This window comes from Telopea speciosissima, chromosome 8, assembly GCF_018873765.1.
Source record: "Telopea speciosissima isolate NSW1024214 ecotype Mountain lineage chromosome 8, Tspe_v1, whole genome shotgun sequence".
Taxonomy (NCBI): Eukaryota; Viridiplantae; Streptophyta; class Magnoliopsida; order Proteales; family Proteaceae; genus Telopea; species Telopea speciosissima.
This window is the reverse complement of record NC_057923.1, coordinates 22,970,626-22,994,063: the sequence shown is the minus strand read 5'-3', so window position 1 is coordinate 22,994,063 and position 23,438 is coordinate 22,970,626. Positions and strand designations below refer to the sequence as shown.

At 41.6% G+C, this 23,438-nt stretch overlaps 2 protein-coding genes across 2 annotated transcripts; both read right to left on the bottom strand.

Annotated features, from left to right (window-relative positions):
• Positions 1 to 223: 223 nt before the first annotated feature.
• Positions 224 to 2,857, bottom strand: LOC122670746 (indole-3-pyruvate monooxygenase YUCCA6-like). The gene is made up of 4 exons (XM_043867723.1): positions 2,189 to 2,857; positions 1,120 to 1,368; positions 689 to 811; positions 224 to 516 (listed from the first exon to the last, which is right to left on the bottom strand). Exons 1-4 carry the CDS (start codon positions 2,855 to 2,857, stop codon positions 259 to 261), a joined length of 1,299 nt encoding a protein of 432 aa, XP_043723658.1. The 3' UTR covers positions 224 to 258.
• Positions 2,858 to 12,772: 9,915 nt separating this feature from the next.
• LOC122672168 lies at positions 12,773 to 16,909 on the bottom strand. Its single transcript, XM_043869667.1, has 5 exons — positions 16,388 to 16,909; positions 14,925 to 16,171; positions 14,290 to 14,804; positions 13,400 to 14,169; positions 12,773 to 13,243 (listed from the first exon to the last, which is right to left on the bottom strand). Exons 1-5 carry the CDS (start codon positions 16,907 to 16,909, stop codon positions 12,773 to 12,775), a joined length of 3,525 nt encoding a protein of 1,174 aa, XP_043725602.1.
• Positions 16,910 to 23,438: the final 6,529 nt, after the last annotated feature.

The window sequence follows — 23,438 nt, the reverse complement described above, 5'->3', positions numbered from 1 at the left end:
GGCAGCCTGGCGTCGATTGGACTCATAACAAGGATCCAAGCAGCCCTTGATGAGACTTCTTGATATGAACCAATTCGATCTCTTTTTTCCTCAAAAGGGTGGAGCGGCTTCTGTGGTACCACCACCTTTCCTGCCATTGTTCCTTTCCATCTTTTGAAACATGGAAGGGATCGCACCAGCCACCACCATTAAGGATCAGATCAGCTCTGATGCCTTCTGACAGAAATGTAAAAAGAAAGAAAGAAAGAAAAGGAGTCATCAGATCATGATAGTAGTGGTGGTGGTGGTGGTGGTGGAGACGGTGGTGGACGAGGAGAAGCGACTACAGTTAGATAGATGCTTGGACTCAGCTTTCCAGCAGCGCTCGATATCTTGAGCTATCCTCCTGGCATCCATAGACGCTCCCAGCAATCCACGTTTTGTGAACCCCACTGCGTAAAGCCCACACTCCCCTTTCCATCCATTTGGGAATGGCTTCTTAGGGTACCCATCTTCTTCTGAAAACAAATCTCTCTCCTGTCCACCAAAGTATTACTCATCTTTCAGATTTCAATCTTGATTTTCCCACTTTTATAAAGTCATTAGAATCTAATCCCAAGCAAACCAAGAAAAGATAGAGAGAAAGAGAGAAAGAGAGAAAGAGAGAAAGAGAGAGAGAGAGAGAGGGGTGGGTAGGTTGTAGATATACCTTTAACCAAGAAGGTACGTTGCTTTTGTAACCAGTTGCAAAGATAATGGCGTTGAAATTCTCAACCTTTCCATCAACAAACTCCGCTGCGTGATGCGTTAGTCGCTTTATTCCTCTGCAAACCTGTACCCGAGAATGAGAAATCGATCTAGAATGTATTGAGGGAATAATCCCACATCACATATTATCAAGAACAGCCATAAGAGACCACTCCACTTTGAATCAATTGATTTTAAGATAGAAGTTTAATATCGTATGAGACATAAGAGCGACAAGATGCCATTCCACTTTGAACCAATTGATTTTAAGATGGAAGGTTAATATGTATCAGATATAAGAACGAGAAGAGGCCACCTCACTTTGAACCAATTAGTTTTAAGATGAAAGCCTAATGCATTTTGAGAATAGAGAGAGAAGTAAATCAAGCAAACCTTTATTTGACCGGATTGGATCTTAGCGAGAGTGCCTGCGTCCAAGACGGGAGTCTTGCCGGCCATGCTCTTTAGCTCGAGTGGGCCGAGAGATGGACGGCACAGGCCGAGTCGTGAAGTGTCGCCGATCATAAGACGAGAGACGAAGAGCAAGAATCTATCGACAAGGCTTACTGGGAACCACTTGAGCAACCACATGGACAGCCCGAAAGTTGATCTTCCCAGCATCTCTCGTGGCAAGACGTGCACCTGCAACCCCCCATAAAGTGATCCTCATGAGAAGAAAAACCAAAAAAAAAAGACTTTAAAAGATCGCCATAAAAAAATAAAAAAAAAATTAATCTCATCACCATTCACCAATAAAGATAATGGGTTATAATGGGACGATAGGTCAGTGAGTGAGCCCCTACACCTCTCCCTATATTCCACTCTCCCTTCATTACTGTCACTTGTGCTTTGCTTCTTCTCTGCAGAGAAGAAGGTAGCTTTAGGGGGAAAAAAAAACAATCGCATTCAGACTTTCTGTGGATATGATATCCAAACTCCAATTGCGCATGCGAACGAATCCCAAGAAAGTGAAACAACAAAATGTGTTTTCTTAACTAAAACAAAAAATAATCATTCAATAATTGAATATTAATAGTGGAGTGGAGTTCTTCTTCTTCTTGCTTATCACTAGCACTGCACAGTGTCAACTTTATTTCTATTCATATCTGGACTCTGATAAGGTCGTGTGGATTAAACTTGGAAAAAAATAAAAGAACGAAACAGGAAAAATGGAAGGAGAGAAGGTCACAGACTTTCTTTAAGGTATGTATATTACATTCCTCTAGATTCGGAATAAAAACCTTACAGTCTTTTCTGTTAGATATGTTTCGGAATTTATGGAAAGTCAAAAATTTCCCACTTGGGTTTTGCTTATGTAGTTGGGATTCTTGGAGATTCTTGAAAATCCGCAACTGGGCTTTGTTCATCTCTACTTGGAGTTGCTTTTCATATTTAGAATCTTTAGAAACATTCTAAAATGGGTTTTTGATGAAGAGAGAGAGAGAGAAAGGATTATACTTACTGTGTCTCTGACCACAAGTGATGGGCGAGCATTATGATCGCAGAGGTCTAAACAAACTTCCATCCCTGAATTGCCACAACCAACCACCAGCACTTTCTTTCCGTCGAAGGTCTGACCGTTCTTATATTGACTCGTGTGTAATTTAGAACCATTAAAATCAGTCATACCTTCTATCTCCGGCAACACTTCCTCTGCATTCTCTCCGGTAGCCACCACCAACCACCTAGAAACGTACTCAGTCTCTTCCTTCAAACCCATAGTTTTCACTTTCCAAAGTCCAAGGCTATGATCGTACTCTGCACTCTTCACAGTCTCATTGAAACTAGGCTTTATATCAAACACCTTGGCATAAGATTCCAAATACTCCAAGAAATGTTGTTTGGTTGGATAAGTAGGAAAACCAACAGGAAATGGCATGAGAGGAAGCTCACAAAATTGCTTAGGAAGATGGAGACAAAGACGATCATAAGTTTTGAGCTGCCAAAGAGAAGCTATACAACTAGCCCTTTCAAGGATTAAGCTTGGAACTCCACTTTCTGTGAGACAAGCTGCCGTGGCCAAACCAGATGGGCCGGCACCGACAATTATCGGACCAGGAACACAAATCATCTTGTTGTGGAAGTTGTCATGAACCATTTTGCCTTTTCTTTCTCTCCTCCACAAGTCCATGAACACTGAAGAAGGGTTGTTTTTATGAGAATGAATGAAGCAACCAACCAACCCGGAAAGAAGGAAAGAAAGAAACAGTTATAAAAGTAACTGTTTTTGTTACTTAGGTAGTTAAGTAGTTTCAGACTTAACAAAGGAGGAGAACCCATGTAACAAGAAGGTGAGTTCTTTCTACTCGTTGATGATAATACAAAACAGAATCCATAAGAAGTACTATCCCCTCTATAAATGAGATTAGGGCGGAGAGAGAGAGAGAGAGATTAGGGTGAGGAATAGGGGAATTCCCTCAATTGATGGAGTTGAATTGGATTATGGGAATAGATCTTCAATGGAGGGGAAAGTGGAGTAGAGGAAGAGGAAGAGGGAGGGAAGTTGAGAGTGATATGTGTATATTCGTTCGGTTCACTATTGTATTGAATTGATTTCTACATTTATATACGCAAGGTGAAAGTGCTCAAGATTATAATGGTAGTGGAATATTAATTTCTCTGTTAATAACTCCTTATGACCGGTTACAAAAACCTTCTCCTCTAAAGCCTATGGAGACGTCACTCAATCTGTCATATGTGAGAGAGAGAGAGAGAGAGAAAGAACTCCTTATATGGGTTCTCAATTTCTTCTATAATCTAACAGGCTTAGGCATAGGCAACATGCCAGCACTGCAAATGGGTGTGTGTCTGTGTGGGTGATAAGAGATTATATTGGAGATTGGGGTCGGAATGACCTAAAATCCTCTGCAGTGCACCCATCTGGCAGTGCACTGAGGTGTTGCGAGCTCAACACGTGGATGTGGACATGGCAACATCCAACAGTGCAAATTTTATTTTATTTTATTTTATTTTTCTTCTCAAAGTTGATACCATTGGATGTCGCGGCATTCCCTTGTCGAGCTCGGAAATCCACACTGCAGAGGATATTTTTCCGGATGGAATAAGACAAGGGATGAAGAGAATAAAAAATTTGTTCAACGAGGATTGCTTTAACCTTCTCCTTTCCTGTCCTACCAGAGTTCATAACCATACGATTGGAACTTTGAAGAGCCACCACCATTAATATGGACGGTCCAATGAGATGATTGGAGTTGAATGGCCCACATGTGGATTTAATTAAATCTGAGCATTTTGATTGAGAGAGAGTGTTTTGAATCACTGCATCGGCATTGGCTAGACGGCAAAAGCAGGAGTCTTGAAAGTACCAAAACACAGAAGTCCCTCAAACTCCTCTGCCACTATTGATAGTTTTTCGTACAGTATTGCCCCTATTAGAGCAGGGTTGGCTCGAGGCGAATTATTCCCCACCCACCAGGCCTAGAATCAGGAGAATCTCTTCCCCTTATTTTTTTCGAATTTTAGATCAAACGTAACAAACAGTATATCCCTTCTACCTAAGATTCTTTTCCCCTCTCTATCATTCATTTTAATTTTCAACGGCCTAAGGTACAAAAGAGATTTCCATGCTTTCTTCTTTCATTGTTATTTTTATTTTTTGGGTAGATTCTTTCTTTCTTTCTTTCATTGTTATTTTTTATAGATTCTTTCTTTCTTTCTTTCTTTCATTGTTATTTTAGACCTATACATAGTTACTTACTCTTGTAAATCGATCGATATACTTGTTAATTGTAATAACTAATGATTAAATATAATTTCATGATTTTTTTTTTGGTACAAAAAAAAATATTTAAGTTCCAAGTTTTATGGAGAATTGTGTGGGGTCTTTATGTTTTGTATTCTACACTGGCCCACATAAATATTATAGGGTTATATATGTTTCGGTTAGATTTTAGGTCCATTAGATGTACATGTGTAAAATTGTAGTTATGTGGGATTAGGGTTATTAGGGCTTGATATATTGTTTCTATGTGAAAAACCCTAGACACAAGTAACGGAGATCACATTATGAAGTGGAGAATGGTGTAGAATGTTTTATTGGTTTAGTGAAGAATTCTCTGGTTCTGTCAGATGGATGTAGGCATTCAAGCCTAACAACGTTAAATCCTCATCTTCTTGTGTGATTGTTTTCTTAGTTTCTTCTTCGTGTTTGTATATTTGTTCTCAACAAATGGTATCAAGCAAGGTTCGGTAGATTGTTGCAGATAGTGCATTGAGATTTTGGAACAGGTTGTGCAAAAGAAAAGTGGAAGAAGGTACAAAAGCAATTCATTTTTTCCTTCAAAAAAGTGTATGGATCTATTTTCCTTTTACAACACACATGCTAATGTATGAAAGGAAGAAGGTGCACATGTGAATGAAGAAAAAGATGAAATAAAATGGGTTTGAAACCCATGGCTTGAGGAAAAGTAGGAGTACTGCGGCCAATCTTGATACTCACCTGTTCATAGTGAGAAAAGGGGTGCAACTCCTCATGACACTCTCTTCATGGGGTGGGAGTGAGGGGAGGGAAGAAAAAGAAAAAGGTAAGAAAGAAGAAAAGTGGGCATATGGTATGCCCTAGGAGAGAAAAAATATCATTGGGTGGAATCTACAGCATGAAAAGTTTGTTCACATGTGGAGCTTGGTGTTTTCAAGGTTTTCTGATGCTACAAAAGTAGTAAATATTGCAAATCGAATTGATTTTGCTACGTTGGTATATATCATGCAAGATCAACGATAATCAGGTTCGTTGAGGTTAATAGCAAGCACGAAGGGCATAGAATGGGTAAATCAGATGGTGGTGAATAGTTCAAACTTCTTTGTAAAATGCTTCAATAGTCATAAAGACTTCAGCTTTTGGCAACAACGGGTAAAGAATATTCTTATGGGTGAGGGGAGAGTCAAAGCTCTTAATCATAAAATATGCCAAGCTGGACAAGATGACAAAAGATGAGTTGCTAGAGGTGAGGGATCTAGCAAATAGCATGATCCAGTTTTATCTTGCAGATAACACCCTTTGCGAGATCATCAGGTTGGTGGATCCAGAGGAAATACAGGCTAAGCTAGAGAGCAGGTACAGATCTACATCATTGACAAACCTACTGTTTTGAAGAAATAGTTATATGGCCTTCCATTGTCAGAGGGAGTAAATTTGAGGTGTTGTCAGAGTTCTCCGCTCTAGATACTAAGACCAAAGAGGAGTACAAAGCACTTCTAATGTTGGATGCACTATCTATTTCATTTGGTCATACTTTCACTGTACTACTATTTTGTAAGGATACTCTCTAACTTAACGGAATTATTGCTGCTTTGCTGATAAATGAGACATGGAAGAAAAATAGCAGTGAGAGGGCTTTAGAGGAGGGTAACACTTTCATTACAGGTAGTGGTTAGGGCAAAGGCAGATTAAATGAGAGACATATTGAAAGGTCACAAAGTAACTTGTCATGGGAAAGTCATTTAAAGAGAAATTGTCCAAAGTGTTAGGACGATAAAAAGGAGAAAGAGGACACGAAGGAGAATACTGGAGATTAGCATCCAATGTTGTTATCATGCAAAGATCCTAGAGTAATGGAGATGTCTAGCTCACTACTTCCTCAAGTACTCGGATTAGTTTTCTACATATCATGCATGTGATAATGGTACAGTCAAAATGACAAACAATGCTAAAAGCATGATTATCAAGATCCAATCTGCATGTTTGATTGGATTATGCAAAAATTTACTGGGGTTAGACATGTGTCAGATTTAAGGAAAATTCTGAGTTTATTGGGGATAGATTTGAGAGGTTTCAGATGCTCATATGAAGATTTAGTTCTTTGGGTTGGTTTCTAGACGGACCATGTTTGTGATGCAGGAATAGATAATTGGAAACCTACATATTTGCAGGGAGTATGTTGAAATTGCCCATTGGAACTCAGGAAAGAGGTACAAGTGGACGACTAAGTCTACAGATAGTTTAGGTTGTGAACATACAAATCTAGAAAAAAACCTATCTCTTCACTTTGAATCTTATAAGTGGAAGTGATCTCTCTGATCTTGTTTCAATGACAGGAGAGGTGGAGCCACATCACATCCTATGATAGTGATTTGTGTTGGGCACCCCGAGTGGGGGGAGTGGAGCTATGTTGGTTAGGGTATGACAAATACATCGATACAATGGCAAAGCTTGCACAATCAACATCAATACCATTTTTTCTTCAACGTGGCTTGCAAAATCCAAGTCAAGGTGTAGACTGTTAGGTTTTTATGTCTTATATTCCACAAAGGGCCACATTCTTTTCTTTTGATAGGTAATATCAATTTATTAGAAATAAAGGAGAATATATATATAATAAAAGGAAACTGACCTAGTGTGAGGACAATTGGTTTTGGGAAAAATTGTCCTCAAAACCTCAATTGACAAGGAGTCGCCACATAGATTAGGGTCTAGGAACCTTACTAAAAATAAAACAAAATAACTCCATCCAAACTGATCCAATCCAAAGATTGGGGTCCAAGGAAGGTGTTAGGCACCCCAATCTACTTGTAAAAATTGGACTTCTATCCTTGGTCAATGTGTTTTGAATGGGCCAAAATTGTAAAGATACAAACATGCTGAAATTCACACATACATCACAAGAGGGGAGTAGGGATGGCATACCTTAATCCAGCTTTATTTGCGAGGTTATTATATTGAAATTTAAAGCATTCATGGCATGATTAAAGGGGAAATCCTATACTAAACATGTTGTAGACATTCAATATACATACAAAAATTACAGATTCGCCGTTCATCTCACACATGGCATCAAATCATGAAAATGATCAACATAAAGCATAAGAATCAGGGGAATCCTGGCAAGCATGATGGACATATATTAAATAGCCTAAGCATGGTGATGAGACCTATATGACTTAAGAAAATATAAATAAAATGAAGAAATTGTGTGTTTAAAGTTAACAAAATAGCCCCAATGACTAATCTAACCTAAAAGGGTGGAAACCACGGAAAGGTGGTGAGGAATGGATCTATGACCCAAAGCAAGGATAAAAACGACCAAAACAAGGAAAAAAACACCTACAATTGGCCTACATAGAATGAAAATATTCAAATCAAAATGTTCAAAAGACGCTAAACAATGAAAATGGCGATTTAAGATAATAATAGAAAACCGGTGAAAAACAGCTTACTAGAAAAGAAAAATCCTAGAAACAATACTAAAATGACAGTGAAAATTCTGGAAAAATCAAAAGAGAAGGATAATGGGGTGAGAAAAATGTGGTAGAAAAGGACCCTGGTGCAACCCAACCGATAAAATAATATAACTGTACACAACACTATTGTCCCATGGAGGGCAACAATGATGTGCTCTCAATAGAAAATATATATAAAATTAATCAAATATCCAAATGGAACAAAACAAAAACTAAAAGAAAGAGGACTTACCTGTCTACAGCTTTCATGAAGGGAGGAGAGTGGTTTGAGTGGCCTAGACTCAGGTTTAAGAAGCTTCAATACGGAACTGATGCAACAACACATCAAGTCAAACTCCAAATAACACTCCAATGCATGAGAATTCATGTCATATGAGTATGTACCCATCGGAATCTCCCTAAAAATTGTAAGGGGTCACCTATTAATAGCCCTAGGGTCCCAAAACCGTGCAAGGTATGGGTTCTTAGCTTCCATTTGAGTGGGATCTTCTTACTTTAAGAAGAGAGGACAATCTTGGCCTTGGATGGAAGGAGATCGCTTCTGCTTGCCAAAGGAAGGTTTATAAGGTCTACTTGGGTGTCCTTTAGGTCCTAAAAAGTGTCTAGGGTGGAACTAAGGTCGTGGGATTGAAAACCAAAATTGAATCCTGTAGACACTGAATTTTGGCCACCACCCTTGACGATGATGACAACGGGACACGGATGGATGGAATCTCACCCCGAACCTAGAAAAATCTACAAAGAGCCCAAAAAACCTAGAGAAATCCGCGAAGGCCCATAAAACCCCAGAATTGGAGTACTGGAAGCATATCTAAAGCGCGGCACTGCGGCATTTTAGCCCTTACAACATGGAAAAGCCAGCGACGCCGCGATTATAGGGGGACCACAAACTTGCGACAACCAGATGGCCTCATCTGCGGTGCCACGCACATTTTGTCCATGGCGCCACGAATGTGGGGTTCAGCCCTATATATAGGAGGGACCCCCACCCTCAGGAAAAAAAGAAAAAAAAAGAGTGAAGAGAGGGCCTAGCTCCATGTTTTGTGAGATTTGAGAGTGATTTCTCCCCCTAGCCTCCTTGGATGAATCCCAAAAGTCTCTTCCTTCACAATGGTCATGGGTAGGTTCGTCGATTACCCTACTTGAGGAGTGATCCAATCAATCCTGCCTTCCCCGTTGCCATTATGACTATTATTCTGTTTGCATACAGATAACAAAAGCCTTCATCATAGCCGTTATTCTGTCTGACTAACCAGTTTTTGAGTAAGAAGGGTGACGATCAACCGTCTGTCTCTAACTGAGTCAGGGGACAACAGATACTCTGAGGCCCATTGCATCTTTGCATAGAGGTATAATTGTTGTACTTTATTTTGACACAATGTAGTCCTTTTACTCTCACCACTTTAGTGTACATAGTATTTAGATGTTCTTTTTGCTTTCTTTCTATTGACATAGATTCTAACATAGCAAATGTTTGCTATTATCGTGTTATATAGTTTTGGTAACCTTTATAGTCTCATATGATAATATAGAAATGCCATAAGGAGAGAATGTTCGACACCTAGCATCTATACTAGAAAGACCGGTTTAACTAGATGAGGTGGGGGTGCTAATACCTTCCCATTCTCGTAACCTGACCGCTTACCCATTCTCTTACCAGACCATATGGAATCATGTGACTTTATCCGTTCAGATGAAATCACACCCATTGGGTCCTAGGTCATAACCCTAGGTGGCGACTCCTTTATAATGATCTATCAACCATGACCCCATCCCATGATTGTCAAATAGGAATAATTCTTATATACCTTTGTTGCCAAGGGGACCTCGAAAACCATCGAATCCTGCCCGAAAGGCGAAGGAACCCCGCATCCAGAGACCATAGTACCTACAAATCGTAAACTGAGATTCACCAAATTCATGGATTCTCACCAAAATGGCATGCGGTGAGGGAAAACCGACGTAGTTTTCCCATCAACTAGTGTTTTCGGACAAGTTGAACCTGATCCAAAAATAGCACCAAGGGAGGGTTTTAGCCGAGGTCTAAGCCTATTCCAGTTATGTTCTTGGTCTCTTCGGTCAGTCTAGGTCTATATAAGTTTGTCAAAATCATTTATCATTATCTTAAAAATCATTTTACTTATTTTTAGCCACCTATACAATCATGGGGACTAAGAACACTGCCAAAGGCAAGGGGGACACTATTGGTTATAATGATGGGATCACTTCCATGCCTTAGAAAGATTCTAAACTTATCATCGTCTAGGGCTACTCGGGGCAAAAAATGGGGTGTCTACACCTAGCCTCTCAAGTAGCAACAAAGCGAGTCAAGGGGTGGGCTTCATTTCCATCCTCCATCCTCCCTGGCTTGAGGAAAGTTTGGAACTTTGTGAGTGAGTTGGAAAGATGAATTGTTGGTGACGGCTTGAACATTAATTTCTAGTATGACAGATGGTTGGGAACTAATTGGATTATGGATTTGTTACTTGAAGGTTTTCCAGCGACTCATCGCTTATCTGCGTTTGTTGTTGATTTTATTAAGGATGGGAGGTGGTGCATGCCCACGGTTTCCTCCCCTGAGTTGAATCATACCTTTGATCAAGTTCTTGCAACTGCTCTTCCTTCGATCCCTAGATTCGCAACAAGCGAATCTGGTCTCTTTTAAATTCCTATTGCTTCTCAATTGCTTCAGCTTGGGAAGGGTTAAGAAGGGAGAAAAAAAATGTGGTAGGGTGGTCAAAGATAGTATGGACTAAAGGTCTCCTTCCTTGTTTAGTTTTTTTTTTTATTGGAAATTTGCTCATGGATCCCTTACTATGGATGCTCATGTGGTGAAATGTAGGGTGCCAATGGTTTTTAGGTGTAGTCCTTGTCTCAAGCACCAAGAATACTTCAACCATATTTTCCTAGAATATGAATTTGGCGTCAGAGTCTAGTCGAACATCTTGCAATTTGTAATGTAGCTCGGACTTATCCCTCCTCTTAAGAGCTTTTCTCTTGGTGGAATGGGAAAGCTTCAGTTATGTCTATCCGGAACCTATGGATTCCTTTGGGCCCCGTTTGTTTAGCGAAATAGTTTACAAGGGGTAGGAAATTTGTGGTAAAATGCTGACATGTCATTGCAACAATCCCACCCCAAGCTGTTTGTTTGCAAGGGGGTGGGAATGTTGAGATAATGGAGGGAACATAATCATTACCATTGTCTACTGACATGGCATTGCAAATCCCATAATTTTCCCACCCCTTGGCTTTACAAAGTCCCACGAAATACGCGGATTTTGCAGCTTTCCCATGGAATGCTATAGTAATCCATCAACTCTTTACTTTTTGAACACATGGGACCCACTCTTCAGTAATCCCACAGCTCTCCCACCTCATAAACCCCTCTAAACAAATGGGACCTTTGTAATTCTTGTTCCATTCCATATTTGGGCTGAAAGGAATCGTAGGAGGTTTGAAAATCATACATTGTCGCATGCTTTAGTGACTAAGGTAGTGTTGAATGATCATGTGGAGTTCTCTATTGTTGCCTCTATCAATGTTAGGTTGATCGTTGTTTGTTACTATCCCGTAGGCTTCATATCAACCTTGCTCCGTCAATTGTGGTAAGGATACATGAAGTGTTCTTGTAAGGCCGAGGGGGGGGGCTTTTATAAGCTAAACATTGATGGATTTTCTCTGGGCAACCTTGGTCATTCTGGTGCAGGTGGTATTTTTTGTGTCAACAATGGAGCGCCTTCTAGGTGTTTTGTAATTTATAAAGAGGCGTCCACCAATTTTTTTGCAGAATTTGGAGCTTTCTTTGTTGGCCTCAGCATGCAAAGGAAATGAATGTAGAGAGGCTTTGGGTTGAATGTGAGTCATAGTCAGTAGTGAGTTGTATTAGCAGCAATAATGGAGATCCTTCAAGAAATATCTGGATGAGTTCGATCACTTGGTTTGTCACCCATTTCTACTGTGAGGCGACTAATGTTGCAGATCATTTGGCCAAACATGCAGCTAAGACTATGACTTTTACATCCTGGGTTGTAGAATTTCATAACCAGTGATATATTATGGGATGCTCTAATGAGACCTAGATACAGGTTTTCTTAGTGATTCGTTGTTTACAACTTTTCTTAGTGATTCGTTGTTTTTATTGGTTGCTTTGCTATGCTGCTAATGGCCTTGCCAAAGGTGGAATAGTGATTCAACGGTCTATATCCTCTTATTCTTTATTCTTTTATTTTTTTTTTAATAAAGTTCATTTACTGACCCTTAGCGCACAAAAAAAAGAGTCAAGGGGATCCCAAACCCAACCCAAAATGGGGGAATGCAAAGGCTGCTAGCCATTGGACAAGCCCCACAGATAGTGAAAATATGAATTGGACAAGAGAGGCCTCATATTGGGCACAAGGGAAATCACCTTAGGGACCAACATGGATGAACACACCATTTCTCCACAAGAAACAAGTTCCTAGGCGATCTTGGCCCTTAGGAATAGAAGCATGACAGTGTATATGTTTAGACTAATATATGTTTGGGTTGAATTTTGGATCCATTACATATACATGGGTAAAATTATAATGATGTGGAGATTAGGGTGTTTAAGGTTTTTTTTTTTGGATAGTTATCACTTACTAAAAAGAAAGAAAAATAATTACAATCCAAAGGGAGAAAACCCCTTCACCCAAACAAGGGAAAAATCAATCGGGAGGGGAGATGCTCCAAGGACTAGGCATAATGAAGGGCTTCCCCTCTTTTTTAGCTAAAGGATCATTGGATTAAAGAGGAAAAGAAAAACAACAGGCACAAAGCCCAAACATAAGTGAACTAAAACAACAACCCCAAACAGAGGGACATCCCTCAATTACCAAAACCGATATCTCGGCAGACCCATGGCATCACGAGCCAATTGATCCTCAATGTGTCTAGGAAGAGCACAGTTGGTCACTGAAGAACCCAATTTCGCTGCCTGTTTGGCCAAGAAGTCCACTATGGGATTGGCCTCCCTGAAGCAATGAGTTATTTTCCAGTTGCAAGAGTCCAGATACGGCTCGAGAACCATCCATCTCTGCCTAGCAAACCACGGGATGTTCGAGGACTGGATAGACGAAACCACTGAAGCCGAGTCGGATTCAATCCACAGCTCTCTGAACCCCATCTCCTTGGCTTTGGAGAGACCACCAAGAAGGGCCTCATACTCCGCCGCATAGCTGCTAGAGATCCCCAAGAACCTGATAAAGGAAAACACCACTTGCGCTTGGTGATTACGGAAAACACCTCCCGTGCCCGCCCTTCCAGGGTTCCCAAGAGAGCTACCATCAATATTTAGTTTGATCTAAGTAGGCAAAGGCTTACACCAGAACACCTCAGAGATGTCGTTTGAAGACGAGGTAGAGGTAGCCAGACCTAGAGATCTGGCACAGCTCAGGTCTTGAACTGTCTTGACTCTCTTAATCACCATCTTACATTCCCTTATCTCACCCTTAATTACCTCAAGAATCTGCCTTTGGCTGCGATAACAGTTCTCGTAACACCTTCTGTTCCTCTCCTCCCATAAGGTAGCACAGGTGACAACGGCCCCTACAGCCCAAGGATCCTTCACATTCGTGCATCGACGCTTTCTTTTCCACCAATCCCAAAAATCAACAATGGAAGCTGGCTGATTCCGACCAATGCCAAACCAAGAGCAAAATTCCCCCCACACAGCATTACTAAACTCACAATTGAGGATCAAATGAAGGGCTGAATCGCACTGCTTCTTACACAGCATGCATCTGGATGCTAAACTAACAGCCCGTCTCTGGTATTCCTCCTCTGTGGGGAGCCTCCCATGCACTAATCTCCACCCAAACATAGAATGGCGAGGCTGCAGGTTTTTATGCCAAACAAGTTGAACCCAAGGAGCTTTAGGACCCTTCAATCTCAACTCTTCCCAAGCCGACGCCGTAGTGAAATCACCCGATTTTGAAGGGCCCCAACACACCGAATCCTCCACATAATAACAAGGAATATCAGTGCTTTTAATCACTTTGAATATCTCGATCAAGGCAGTCGATCTAACCGTAGGAAGCCTCCAACCACCGACCTGAATAAAATCACCCACTCTGGTCCCCTTGTTCCTGAAGAAAGCATCATCGAGCCTAGTAACTTCTTTAATCGAATTCGGCCCCAACCATTTATCCGAACAAAATTTTATCTTCTTGTCGTTCCCCAAGATCCAACGTTCGTTAGCCGACACAAAGCCCCACACCCTTCTAACACCTGACCATATTGAAGAGGCCCTATACCCTAGCCGAATATTACCCCACTTATTGACGAAGCGGTGGCGCAAAAAAGTGCAGGAAATAGAGGCCTCATTTCTGATTTTTCAGGTTAGTTTACTAAGCATGGCCTTATTGACATCCCTGAGGCGCCTGATCCCAAGACCCCCTTTGTCCTTAGGTCTGCAAATTTTATCCCACCCTACAGTAATGGCCTTAGTAGTCTCCGCATCACCAGTCCAGATAAAATTCCTCATCCAACGTTCCAAAGTAACAATCATAGACGAAGGCCACCAGTACACTAAAAAGCTATGAATAGGCATATTCGACACCACTGACTTCACTAGCTCAACACGCCCCGCCATCGAGAGGAGTTTACCTTTCCACCCTGCAAGTCTATTGTGCACTTTGTCAAGCACAGGCAACAGCATATTTTTCCTGACACGACCCTTTGAGATATCCATCCCGAGGTATCTAGTAGGAAAGTTACAGATCGGCATTTGAAGCACCTCCATGATCACCTGGCGTCTCTGAGGAGGGATGGAACCCAGGAAAAGTTTGCTCTTTTCCAGATTAATGCGCTGCCCAGAAAACTCTTGGTATTTGCAAAGAAAATCCTTAAGGTTCCTTACATACCTGATAGAAGCATTAGTGAAAATAAAAATATCATCTGCGAAAAGGCAATGTCCCGACGTGCGCACACCCTTAGGACCATGAAGAGATTTAATACTTTTTTTTTCCAGCAAGGCAGATTACCCCCTACAGAGAACCTCCTCCACAATAATGAAAATCATTGGAGAGATAGGATCCCCCTGATGAAACCCTCGTTCAACACCAAAGAAGCCCACCGGACCTCCATTCACAAGAATCGAAATTCTTGTGGAGGAGAGCAGAATCCTCAGCCAATTAATCCATCTTTTCATAAAACCAAATTTTCGTAGCACTTTGAATATAAAGTCCCACGAAATTGTGTCATAGGCCTTTTGGATATCGATCTTCAACCCCAAACCCCCTCCTCTGATAGCCGCAGACATCAAATTAGCAAGCTCAGACGCTAAGGTGATGTTTTCATGGATAACCTTCCCTTTCTGAAATGCACCTTGTTCCGACGAGATCAGCCTAGAGAGGACTCCTTCCAACCGGCATGCCATAATTTTGAACAGAATTTTACAGAAGAAATTCCCCATGCATAACGATTTGAACTTATCCAGAGAAGCAGCACCATTAACCTTGGGGATCAAGGCCAGAAGGCAGTTGTTAATCCCAGCAGGGATGTGGCTAGAGGAAAAAAAGAAGCACACTGCTTTACACACATCCGAACCAACCAACTCCCAACAAGCTCTAAAGAAGGCACCTGGGAAGCCATCAGGCCCTGAAGCACTGTCCGCATCCAAATCCCACACAGCCGCTCGAATCTCTGACTCACACGGGACCGAGTCCATACGAAAAATATCCGCTTCCTCCAACACCTGGGGCACACAATCCAGAATCTTTGCATGCTCTGTCACCTCCACCACCTTATGAAAATTCTCAAAAAAATCTACCACGTGGTGTTTGATCAGATCCTGATCGACGAGCACCTCACCATCAGCCTTCTTCAAAGTACGAATGGTTTTTCTAGCACGCCTCAATTTCGTAGTGAGATGGAAGAACTTACTACATCTATCACCCAGAGTCCTCCTTTTTACCCTGGATTTCTCAGCCCAAAGCTTCTCATATCCCTCCATTTCCCTAGAGTAGGCCATTTTTGCATCGCTCTCACAAGCAAACAGCTGGTAGGTCATCCCTAATCTATCAATCTCAGCCTGCACCGACTCCAACGCAGTCTTAGTTGTTTGCATCTGAACCTCAAAGTTAGGAAAATTCTCTCTAGCCCATGCCCTCAGAGTAGGCTTAAGTCTTTTCAATTTCTGAGCCAACACAAACGAAGAAGAGCCACTGATCCACTCCTTCCACGAAGCTTCCACCATGCCCATGAAGGACTGATGCTCCAACCAAAATCTCTGAAATCAGAAGGGGGAGTTAGTAGGCCTTGCAATTGATTTAGACACCACAAGCAACAGAGCATGATTAGAAACAGTCCCAGTGAGCACCAGCTGCGAACAATCCCCAAAAGCAGCAAGCCACGAGTCATTACAAAAGCTCCTATCCAAGACAACAGAAACATGACCACGCCTTCTGTTATTAGTCCAAGTGTACTTAAACCCTTAGGAGGGTACAGGCATGAGCGAACACGCATCCACCATTGCCCCAAACTCCATAGCCGACCCCAAACTAAAAGCCCCTGGACCTTTCTTTCCATGCGATTCAAGAGTTGCATTGAAGTCCCCAACGACAAGCCAAGGTAACGAATCTAGAGGTGCCATCGCACCCAGTTCCATCCACAAGTCTCTTCTCTGCGCTCTCAAGCATTTCGCATGAATAAAGCTCAATTGAACTTTCCTATGAACCCAATCAACTGTCACTATTAACTGCTGTTCTGAATCCATCACCACCGAGGGCTTCGAGAGACCTCGCTTCCACACCACCCAAAGGTTAGGGACTTTGTTGAGGCGCTTGTTGACAAAAAAATCCGCCTCAAAGCCCAGCTTATTAAAGAACAGCAAAGGGAAACTAGATGCATCCACCATCGGCTCAGCAATACTAATAATATCTGGGTTTTTTTCTTTAATAAAGCTTCTCAAGGCAGTCCTAGCAGCTGCCCTCTTAATCCCTCTAATGTTCCAGTAAAAAGCACGCATTAATAACGTATTTTTTTACCCACCCGAGCTGACTTCCTGGTAGCCTACTCCTCTCTATGTTTCCCCTTTACTTTACTCAATAGCACAACATCAACCTTTTCTAAAGCCATGACAGCATTGTCAATTGCCTCGACACTTCCGTGGTGAATCACAACCTCCCCAGCTCTCACTTGCGTAGGGCCAATAGACATAATGACATTCTCTTACGAATCAGAAGCAAAGCATTGATCACCAGAGTCCCTTCCACCCTCCACCTCTTCACACCTATCTGCGTGTTTGCTGTCGTCAGCTGAATCAAACTCGGGCTCGGATTCTGATCCAGAGTCTGTGTCTGACTCACCAACAACCAGAGACCCAGCCTGAGGGCCAAGGTCATGGTGCAACACCACTTCTAACGTGCCCCCACCCACACCCAAATTACCAACCTCCTCAACCGCCACGTGGTTAACCAACTGCGCGTTACTAGCCTTGGCAGAGTACTATTAGGATTCTGCCTTCCCCTAACAGACTCCACATTCCATGTACAATCCTCCAAAATAGGAAACTGAGGGTCTCCACCAACTCCTTGATTGTGGTTTCCTAAATCATCACGATTCTCTTGGGGTGAGCTGGTTGAAGGGCTTCCCCTCAGCTGGGGAGGCCTTAAGGAAATTTAAGGAAACAAAAGCAACAACAGAAAGAGCCAAGAAGGAAGGACAAAGGCTAAAAAAGAAACACATAAACATCATCTATGGATCTAGATTAGAAAGGCTCCCCATTTCTCCACAACGAAATTTTTTTTAGGGGATTTTCCCCTTGTGTTAGTGACAACACAACACCGGTCCTCAATCTCTCAATGGACATCTCTAACAATGGTGGAGTGGGTCCGGGTTTTATTTCAAAAAACAAGAAAATCCCTCTTCCTCCAAATATAATCAACAATGCAATAGATCCTATGGTATCTCCCTTGAAGGTTTTACTGATCTTCAAAGCCTCCTTGATAGAACTTCTCCCCAGACTCCTTGACAGGGCACACAACTTAAGGATGTCACCCAAAATATGGATGGTGAAGGGAAACTAAAAGAAAAGGTGGTCACTACTTTCCAGACCAGCCCAAACGGAGTAGCAAAAGGGGTGAACAAAGATATTCCTCTTCAATAACTGGTCCTTAGTATGCAACCATCGAATAATCATCTCCACACCGTGAATGAATGACAAGGGATGCAAATCTAGAACCAAACATAGGAGGTCCATACCACTTAGAATTGATGGTTCCTAATGAGGTCCTAAGAGGATTTGGAAGAAAAAAATATCATTACTCCAAACAATAGAGTCCGGCCTGGTCCCACTACACCTCTCAATGCTTCTCAATTGGGCCCACATCGTGATAGATCAACTGAAGAAAATGGACCAAGGTTCCATCCCTCATCTATGAGGATAGATTGAATCAAGGAAAATCTGTCAGACCCTGCATCATACCGAATGCGATCACCGAATATAGATATCAATTTGCCAGATGGGTGCCACGGATCCAACCAAATCTTGGTGGATTTTCCATTCCCAATGATATGATGAATAATAGGACAGATATGGTCTCTGCATATCAAAATTTTCGTCATTTATGAGGATAGATTGAACGAAGGAAAAACTATCAGACCCTGCATCATACCGAATGTGTTCACCAAATATAGATATCAGTTTGCCAGATGGGTGCCACAGATCCAACCAAATCTTAGTGGATTTTCCATTCCCAATGATATGATGAATAATAGGGCAGATGTGGTCTCTGTATATCAAAATCGTCCTCCATACCCAAGGACAATACTGGATAGGCTTTACACTTCAAATGGATTATAATTGTGTGGGGATTATAGTTTTTAGGTTATATATATATATATACATTGGCCATGGTGAAAATCCTTGCTTGTATTATAATTGTGTGGGGATTTGGGTTTTTAGGGTTTTCTATATATTATCTGTCGAGAGGATCTTAGATACAAGAAAGAGAGATCACATTATGAGGTGGAGAGTATTTTTCTGTTTAGTGAAATTTTTTGGTTCTCTCGAGTGCATATAACCGTTTTTGCTAAAGGTCAGCAAAGATTAAATATGTAGGAAAAAAAGAAAAATAACTATTTAACGTCCAGGCATACCCAGACGATTACAAGAAACAAAATAAGGCTTCACAAGAGCAGCACCTTAACAACTAACAGAAGAGCCAAGCCCCTCCCTACTCAAATCGAAATCTAGATCACCCTAGAGCATCCTCCAACAAAAGATCACTGACCACCGTGGGGAAATCAGACACCACTGAAACCGACTCACCGCTTTTAGCAGCAGCCTTAGTCAAATGAACTGCAACCGGATTAGCTTCCCAATAACAATGAGAAATTTTCCAGCTAATAGACTGAAGCAAGGAGTGCACGACAAACCATTGCTGCCAAACAAACCAAGGGATAGACCCCCACTGAAGAGCCCTTGTCACAACTTTCGAATCACATTCAATCCATAAACGAGTAATCACCAAATCCTTAGCCCTTAAAAGACCATGGAAAATAGCCCAAAACACCGCCACATAATTCGAGGCTGTTCCAAGGAAAAGAGAAAAAGCAGAGATAGGAACCGCCTGATCATTCCTGAAGACCCCACCCGCTCCAGCTCTACTCGGATTACCCAATGGCTAGCCATCAGCGTTGAGTTTGACCCAACCCTGCAAAGGGTGACACCAGCGAACATTCCGGATAACACGATCCGGCTTTGAAAGAAGCAGAATGGAAAGGCGACGAGCACACACCAAATCTTGAACTGATGAAACCGGGTATTTAAAATTAGGCGAAATCTCCTTGATATAACCCAAAACCGTCCCAACACAAGCCTCGATCGACCTTGCATTATTCTCAAAATTTCTGCCATTCCTCTCCACCCACAAAACATAGGGAACAATGACCACTCCAGCTAGCCGCGCATCCTTCATCGGCACCACTATACACTTCCTTTTCCACTACACAACCAACTCGGCAAAAGAGACACCATCAGGCCATTGCATGCCAAAGAGATTCATAAAGAACTCCCAAACCTGCCTAGAGAAAGAACACTCCAAAAACAGATGAGGATCAGTTTCAGCAGTTGCCAAACACAACTCACACCGAGACACCACATGGATACCCTTCGATCTCCAGGTTTCCTCAGAAGGAATTCTCGCTAGGAGGAGACGCCAAGCAAGGAGGGACTATCGAGGAAGAAGGGTCTTGCTCCAAATCACATCAAATTACTGGACCTTAGGATGTTTACTCCTAACGCGATCCCAGGAAAAACGCACATTGAAAGCACTAGATATTGACAAACCCCAAAAGTAAAGATCCCCACCCGGAGAAAAAGGCAAGGGAAGAGCTCTGATAACCAAAAAAGCACCCTTTAGGAATTGAGAATTGACATGAGGAAGCAACCACCTCGAGCCTGACATAAAATCTGAAACCTTGGCTGGTTTATCAACAAAAAATTCCAAGTCCAAGCCTGACGCTGCAGCAATGGACTCACGCCCAACCAACAATCCGTCCAAAAATTTATTGAGGTTCCATTCCCCACAACCCATCTCTCTGATTGCTCAATCACATGCCAAACTTTTTTAAGGCCCAACCAAATGGAAGAGAAAATTTGTTGGCGCTTTAAAGAACCATCATCATAAACAAACCTGGCTCTTAAAAAATTATGCACCATCGAGGTACCATGTTTGACGGACCAGGCCAACTTGCAGAGTAGCGCCACATTGATATCCCTCATTCTTCGAATTCCTAGGCCCCCTTCCTATCTTGGCCTACACATCGAGTGCATGTAACCATGTTTACCGAACTGTGTTAAAATTCACATGCTCTTATATGATTGTTTGTCTGGTTGCTTCCTCGTATTAGCGAATTCAGTCTATTCCTACAAAACCTCGACGCTTCTGATGCTTTTTTAGGCCCTCAAGGGCATTCCCGAAACTTCTCCTTTAGAGTTTCCTTTCTTTAAATTTCTCTTTTTTCTTGATTTTCTACTATATTTTTTCTATTTTTGGATCAAAAATAGAAAAAGATTTCGCCAGCGAATTGGACTTTTCACCTACACAAAAGGTGGGATTTCATCAATGAAGCCCAATATTTGCTAGCAAAAACCTATTAAAATTGCATTTTTCTAGTGAAATGGGGGGTTTTGGGGCTGATGAATGTGGAGATTCAAAGAAAATGGTGGTTCTACTGACTTACTAGCAAATGTTGAGTGGGACCATCCTTTTTTTTGTTTTTTATAGGGGGGGGGGGGGGAGAGAGTGAATAGTACATCCCGGATTAAATCGAGGCCAAGCTTTATTAAATAATAGTGTTCGAAGGGTCTTTTAGGGTGGCAAAATTCAGTGTCTCCTTTTGATTCCTATTGATTCAGTTTAAATAGTTTAACTAAATGACTTGCTTCTCAGCAGCACTTGGACTCTTGCACCCCATCACCCTAACATGAATTTGGTGGTTGCAAGTGGATTTACAAGATCAAATGGAAGGCCGATGGTTCTTTAGAATGGTACAAGATCGCTTGGTAGCAAAGTGTTTCCATTAGCAACATGGAATTGACTACACCGAGACATTCAATCCTACCATCAAGCCCACCACTATTTGGACAATCCTATTTGTTATAGTCCCTCAGGGTTGGCCCATACGTCAGTTGGATGTTCTTAGTGCCTTCTTAATGGTGTCTTAACTGAGGAGGTCTATATGGCACAACCACATAGTTTTGAGGACTCCTCTCATCCCACGCATGTCTGTAAGTTGCACCACTCTCTATATGGGTTAAAATAGGCACCACAAGCTTGGTTTCATCGTCTTTCTAAGTTTCTTATACAGTTTGGGTTCCAAACATCTCAAACAGATTCCTGATTATTTATTTACAAGCATGGTCTGACAACTAACCATGTCCTAGTTTATGTGGATGGCACTCTCCTCACTAGTAGTGATTCAACTATGTTACCTCTCTGATACATCAACTTAAGGATTTGGGTCCTCTGAGTTTCTTCCTTGGTGTTGATCGAAGCAATTCCTCATTTCAAGGGACTGCTTTTATCTCAGCAAATCTATATCCTTTACATTTTACATCGCACAGGCATGGCAGAGTGCAAACCAGTTTTGACCACTAATTCTACTGGCTCCACATTGTCTCACTCAGAGGGTGTGCTGCTTTTAGATGCCACTCAATATCACTCCATTGTTGGGCCCCTCCACTACCTCACACTTACTCATCTAGATGTGGCTTTTTCACTGAACCGTGGTTGTTAGTTCATGTATGCTCCGACTGAAGATCATCGGGCTATGGCTAAACGCATCATTCACTACTTACAACATACTTGTACTAATGGTTTACTCTTTGACCGCTCCTCTGATCTTCAACTTCAGGCTTTCTCTGATGTTGATTGGGCAGGGGATCCAAATGATTGCAAATCCATTGGCAGATATGCTATCTTCCTTGGCACTAATATCATCTCTTGGTTGTCTCATAAGCAGAAGACCTTTGCATGATCTTCTACTAAATCCAAGTACAAAGCACTTGTTGATGCCTTTGTAGAGCTCACTTGGCTTTATTCTCTTTTTCAAGAAATTATTTTTTCTCCCTCACCCTCCAATTTGGTGGTGTGACAACATCAGCGCCACCTATCTATCTGTAAATCCTGTTTTCCATGCACGCACAATGTATGTTGAGATCGACTTCCATTTTTTCCATGACAAGGTTGTCAAGCATAATTTGTCTATTTGATTCATCTCTCTATTTGATTCATCTCTACCACCGACTAGCTTGTGGCCGGATATCCTTACCAAGGGCCTGGCTACGAACCGTTTTCAATTCTTATGCGACAAGTTGAAGATTTGACCCTCTGAATCCTCAACTTTAGGAGGTGTATCAACCGTATAACTTGTTACCAAACTCATCTAGGACTTTTGTTTTTTTTTAATATCTAGTGTTTCTATTCTTGTTAAACTCTATCATATTAGGGTTTCTCCATTGTATTTATTTGTAAATCGTATTATTACAGACTAAGGAAAATTATTATTAAACCATGTTCTAGCAAACTCTAACTACACTATTGGTACTTCAACTCCCCCCCCCCCCCCCCTGCTCTTTTTCTCTCGCTCTCTCCTTCTCTCCTATAGTACAATGACCTATCTATTTATGTCGTTATTCAAGCTTTGCAGGAAGGATGATAGCATCATGGCAACTGTTTGATAGATGACCCATACGATTAGACCAATTCAGCATATGGTACAATGGTCAAACATTTTTCTTGGGAAAATTTTCAAAAAAATTGACCCTTTAACCATCCCTTAGAAGTTTATTCTCCGACCTGACAATTCAGTTTTGGATCAATCCAATAAATTTAAATCCCAATTCAATGTCAATTGGCAATTCTACAACCCACTTGTCCATTTTTTAATCTCTTTAGTAGATTTAGATGATATGTTTAGACTTAAAACTTATCCCATTAACTCCTCTGGGTCAGATTTTTGGATATGTAGGTATCTCATCTTATCCCCCC

What these genes read in the sequence shown, in the direction of transcription:
- LOC122670746 (XM_043867723.1), bottom strand. Translation starts at nt 2,857, where the DNA reads ATGGACTTGTGGAGGAGAGAAAGAAAAGGCAAAATGGTTCATGACAAC. An exon ending in CACTTGTGGTCAGAGACACA is followed by an intron (nt 1,369 to 2,188) that starts GTAAGTATAATC and finishes GGGGGGTTGCAG; the next exon opens with GTGCACGTCTTGCCACGAGA. An exon ending in ACGTACCTTCTTGGTTAAAG is followed by an intron (nt 517 to 688) that starts GTATATCTACAA and finishes TTTGGTGGACAG; the next exon opens with GAGAGAGATTTGTTTTCAGA.
- LOC122672168 (XM_043869667.1), bottom strand. Translation starts at nt 16,909, where the DNA reads ATGCGTGCTTTTTACTGGAACATTAGAGGGATTAAGAGGGCAGCTGCT. An exon ending in ATGCGTGTTCGCTCATGCCT is followed by an intron (nt 16,172 to 16,387) that starts GTACCCTCCTAA and finishes TTCTGATTTCAG; the next exon opens with AGATTTTGGTTGGAGCATCA. An exon ending in TGTCAATAAGGCCATGCTTA is followed by an intron (nt 14,170 to 14,289) that starts GTAAACTAACCT and finishes CAATATGGTCAG; the next exon opens with GTGTTAGAAGGGTGTGGGGC.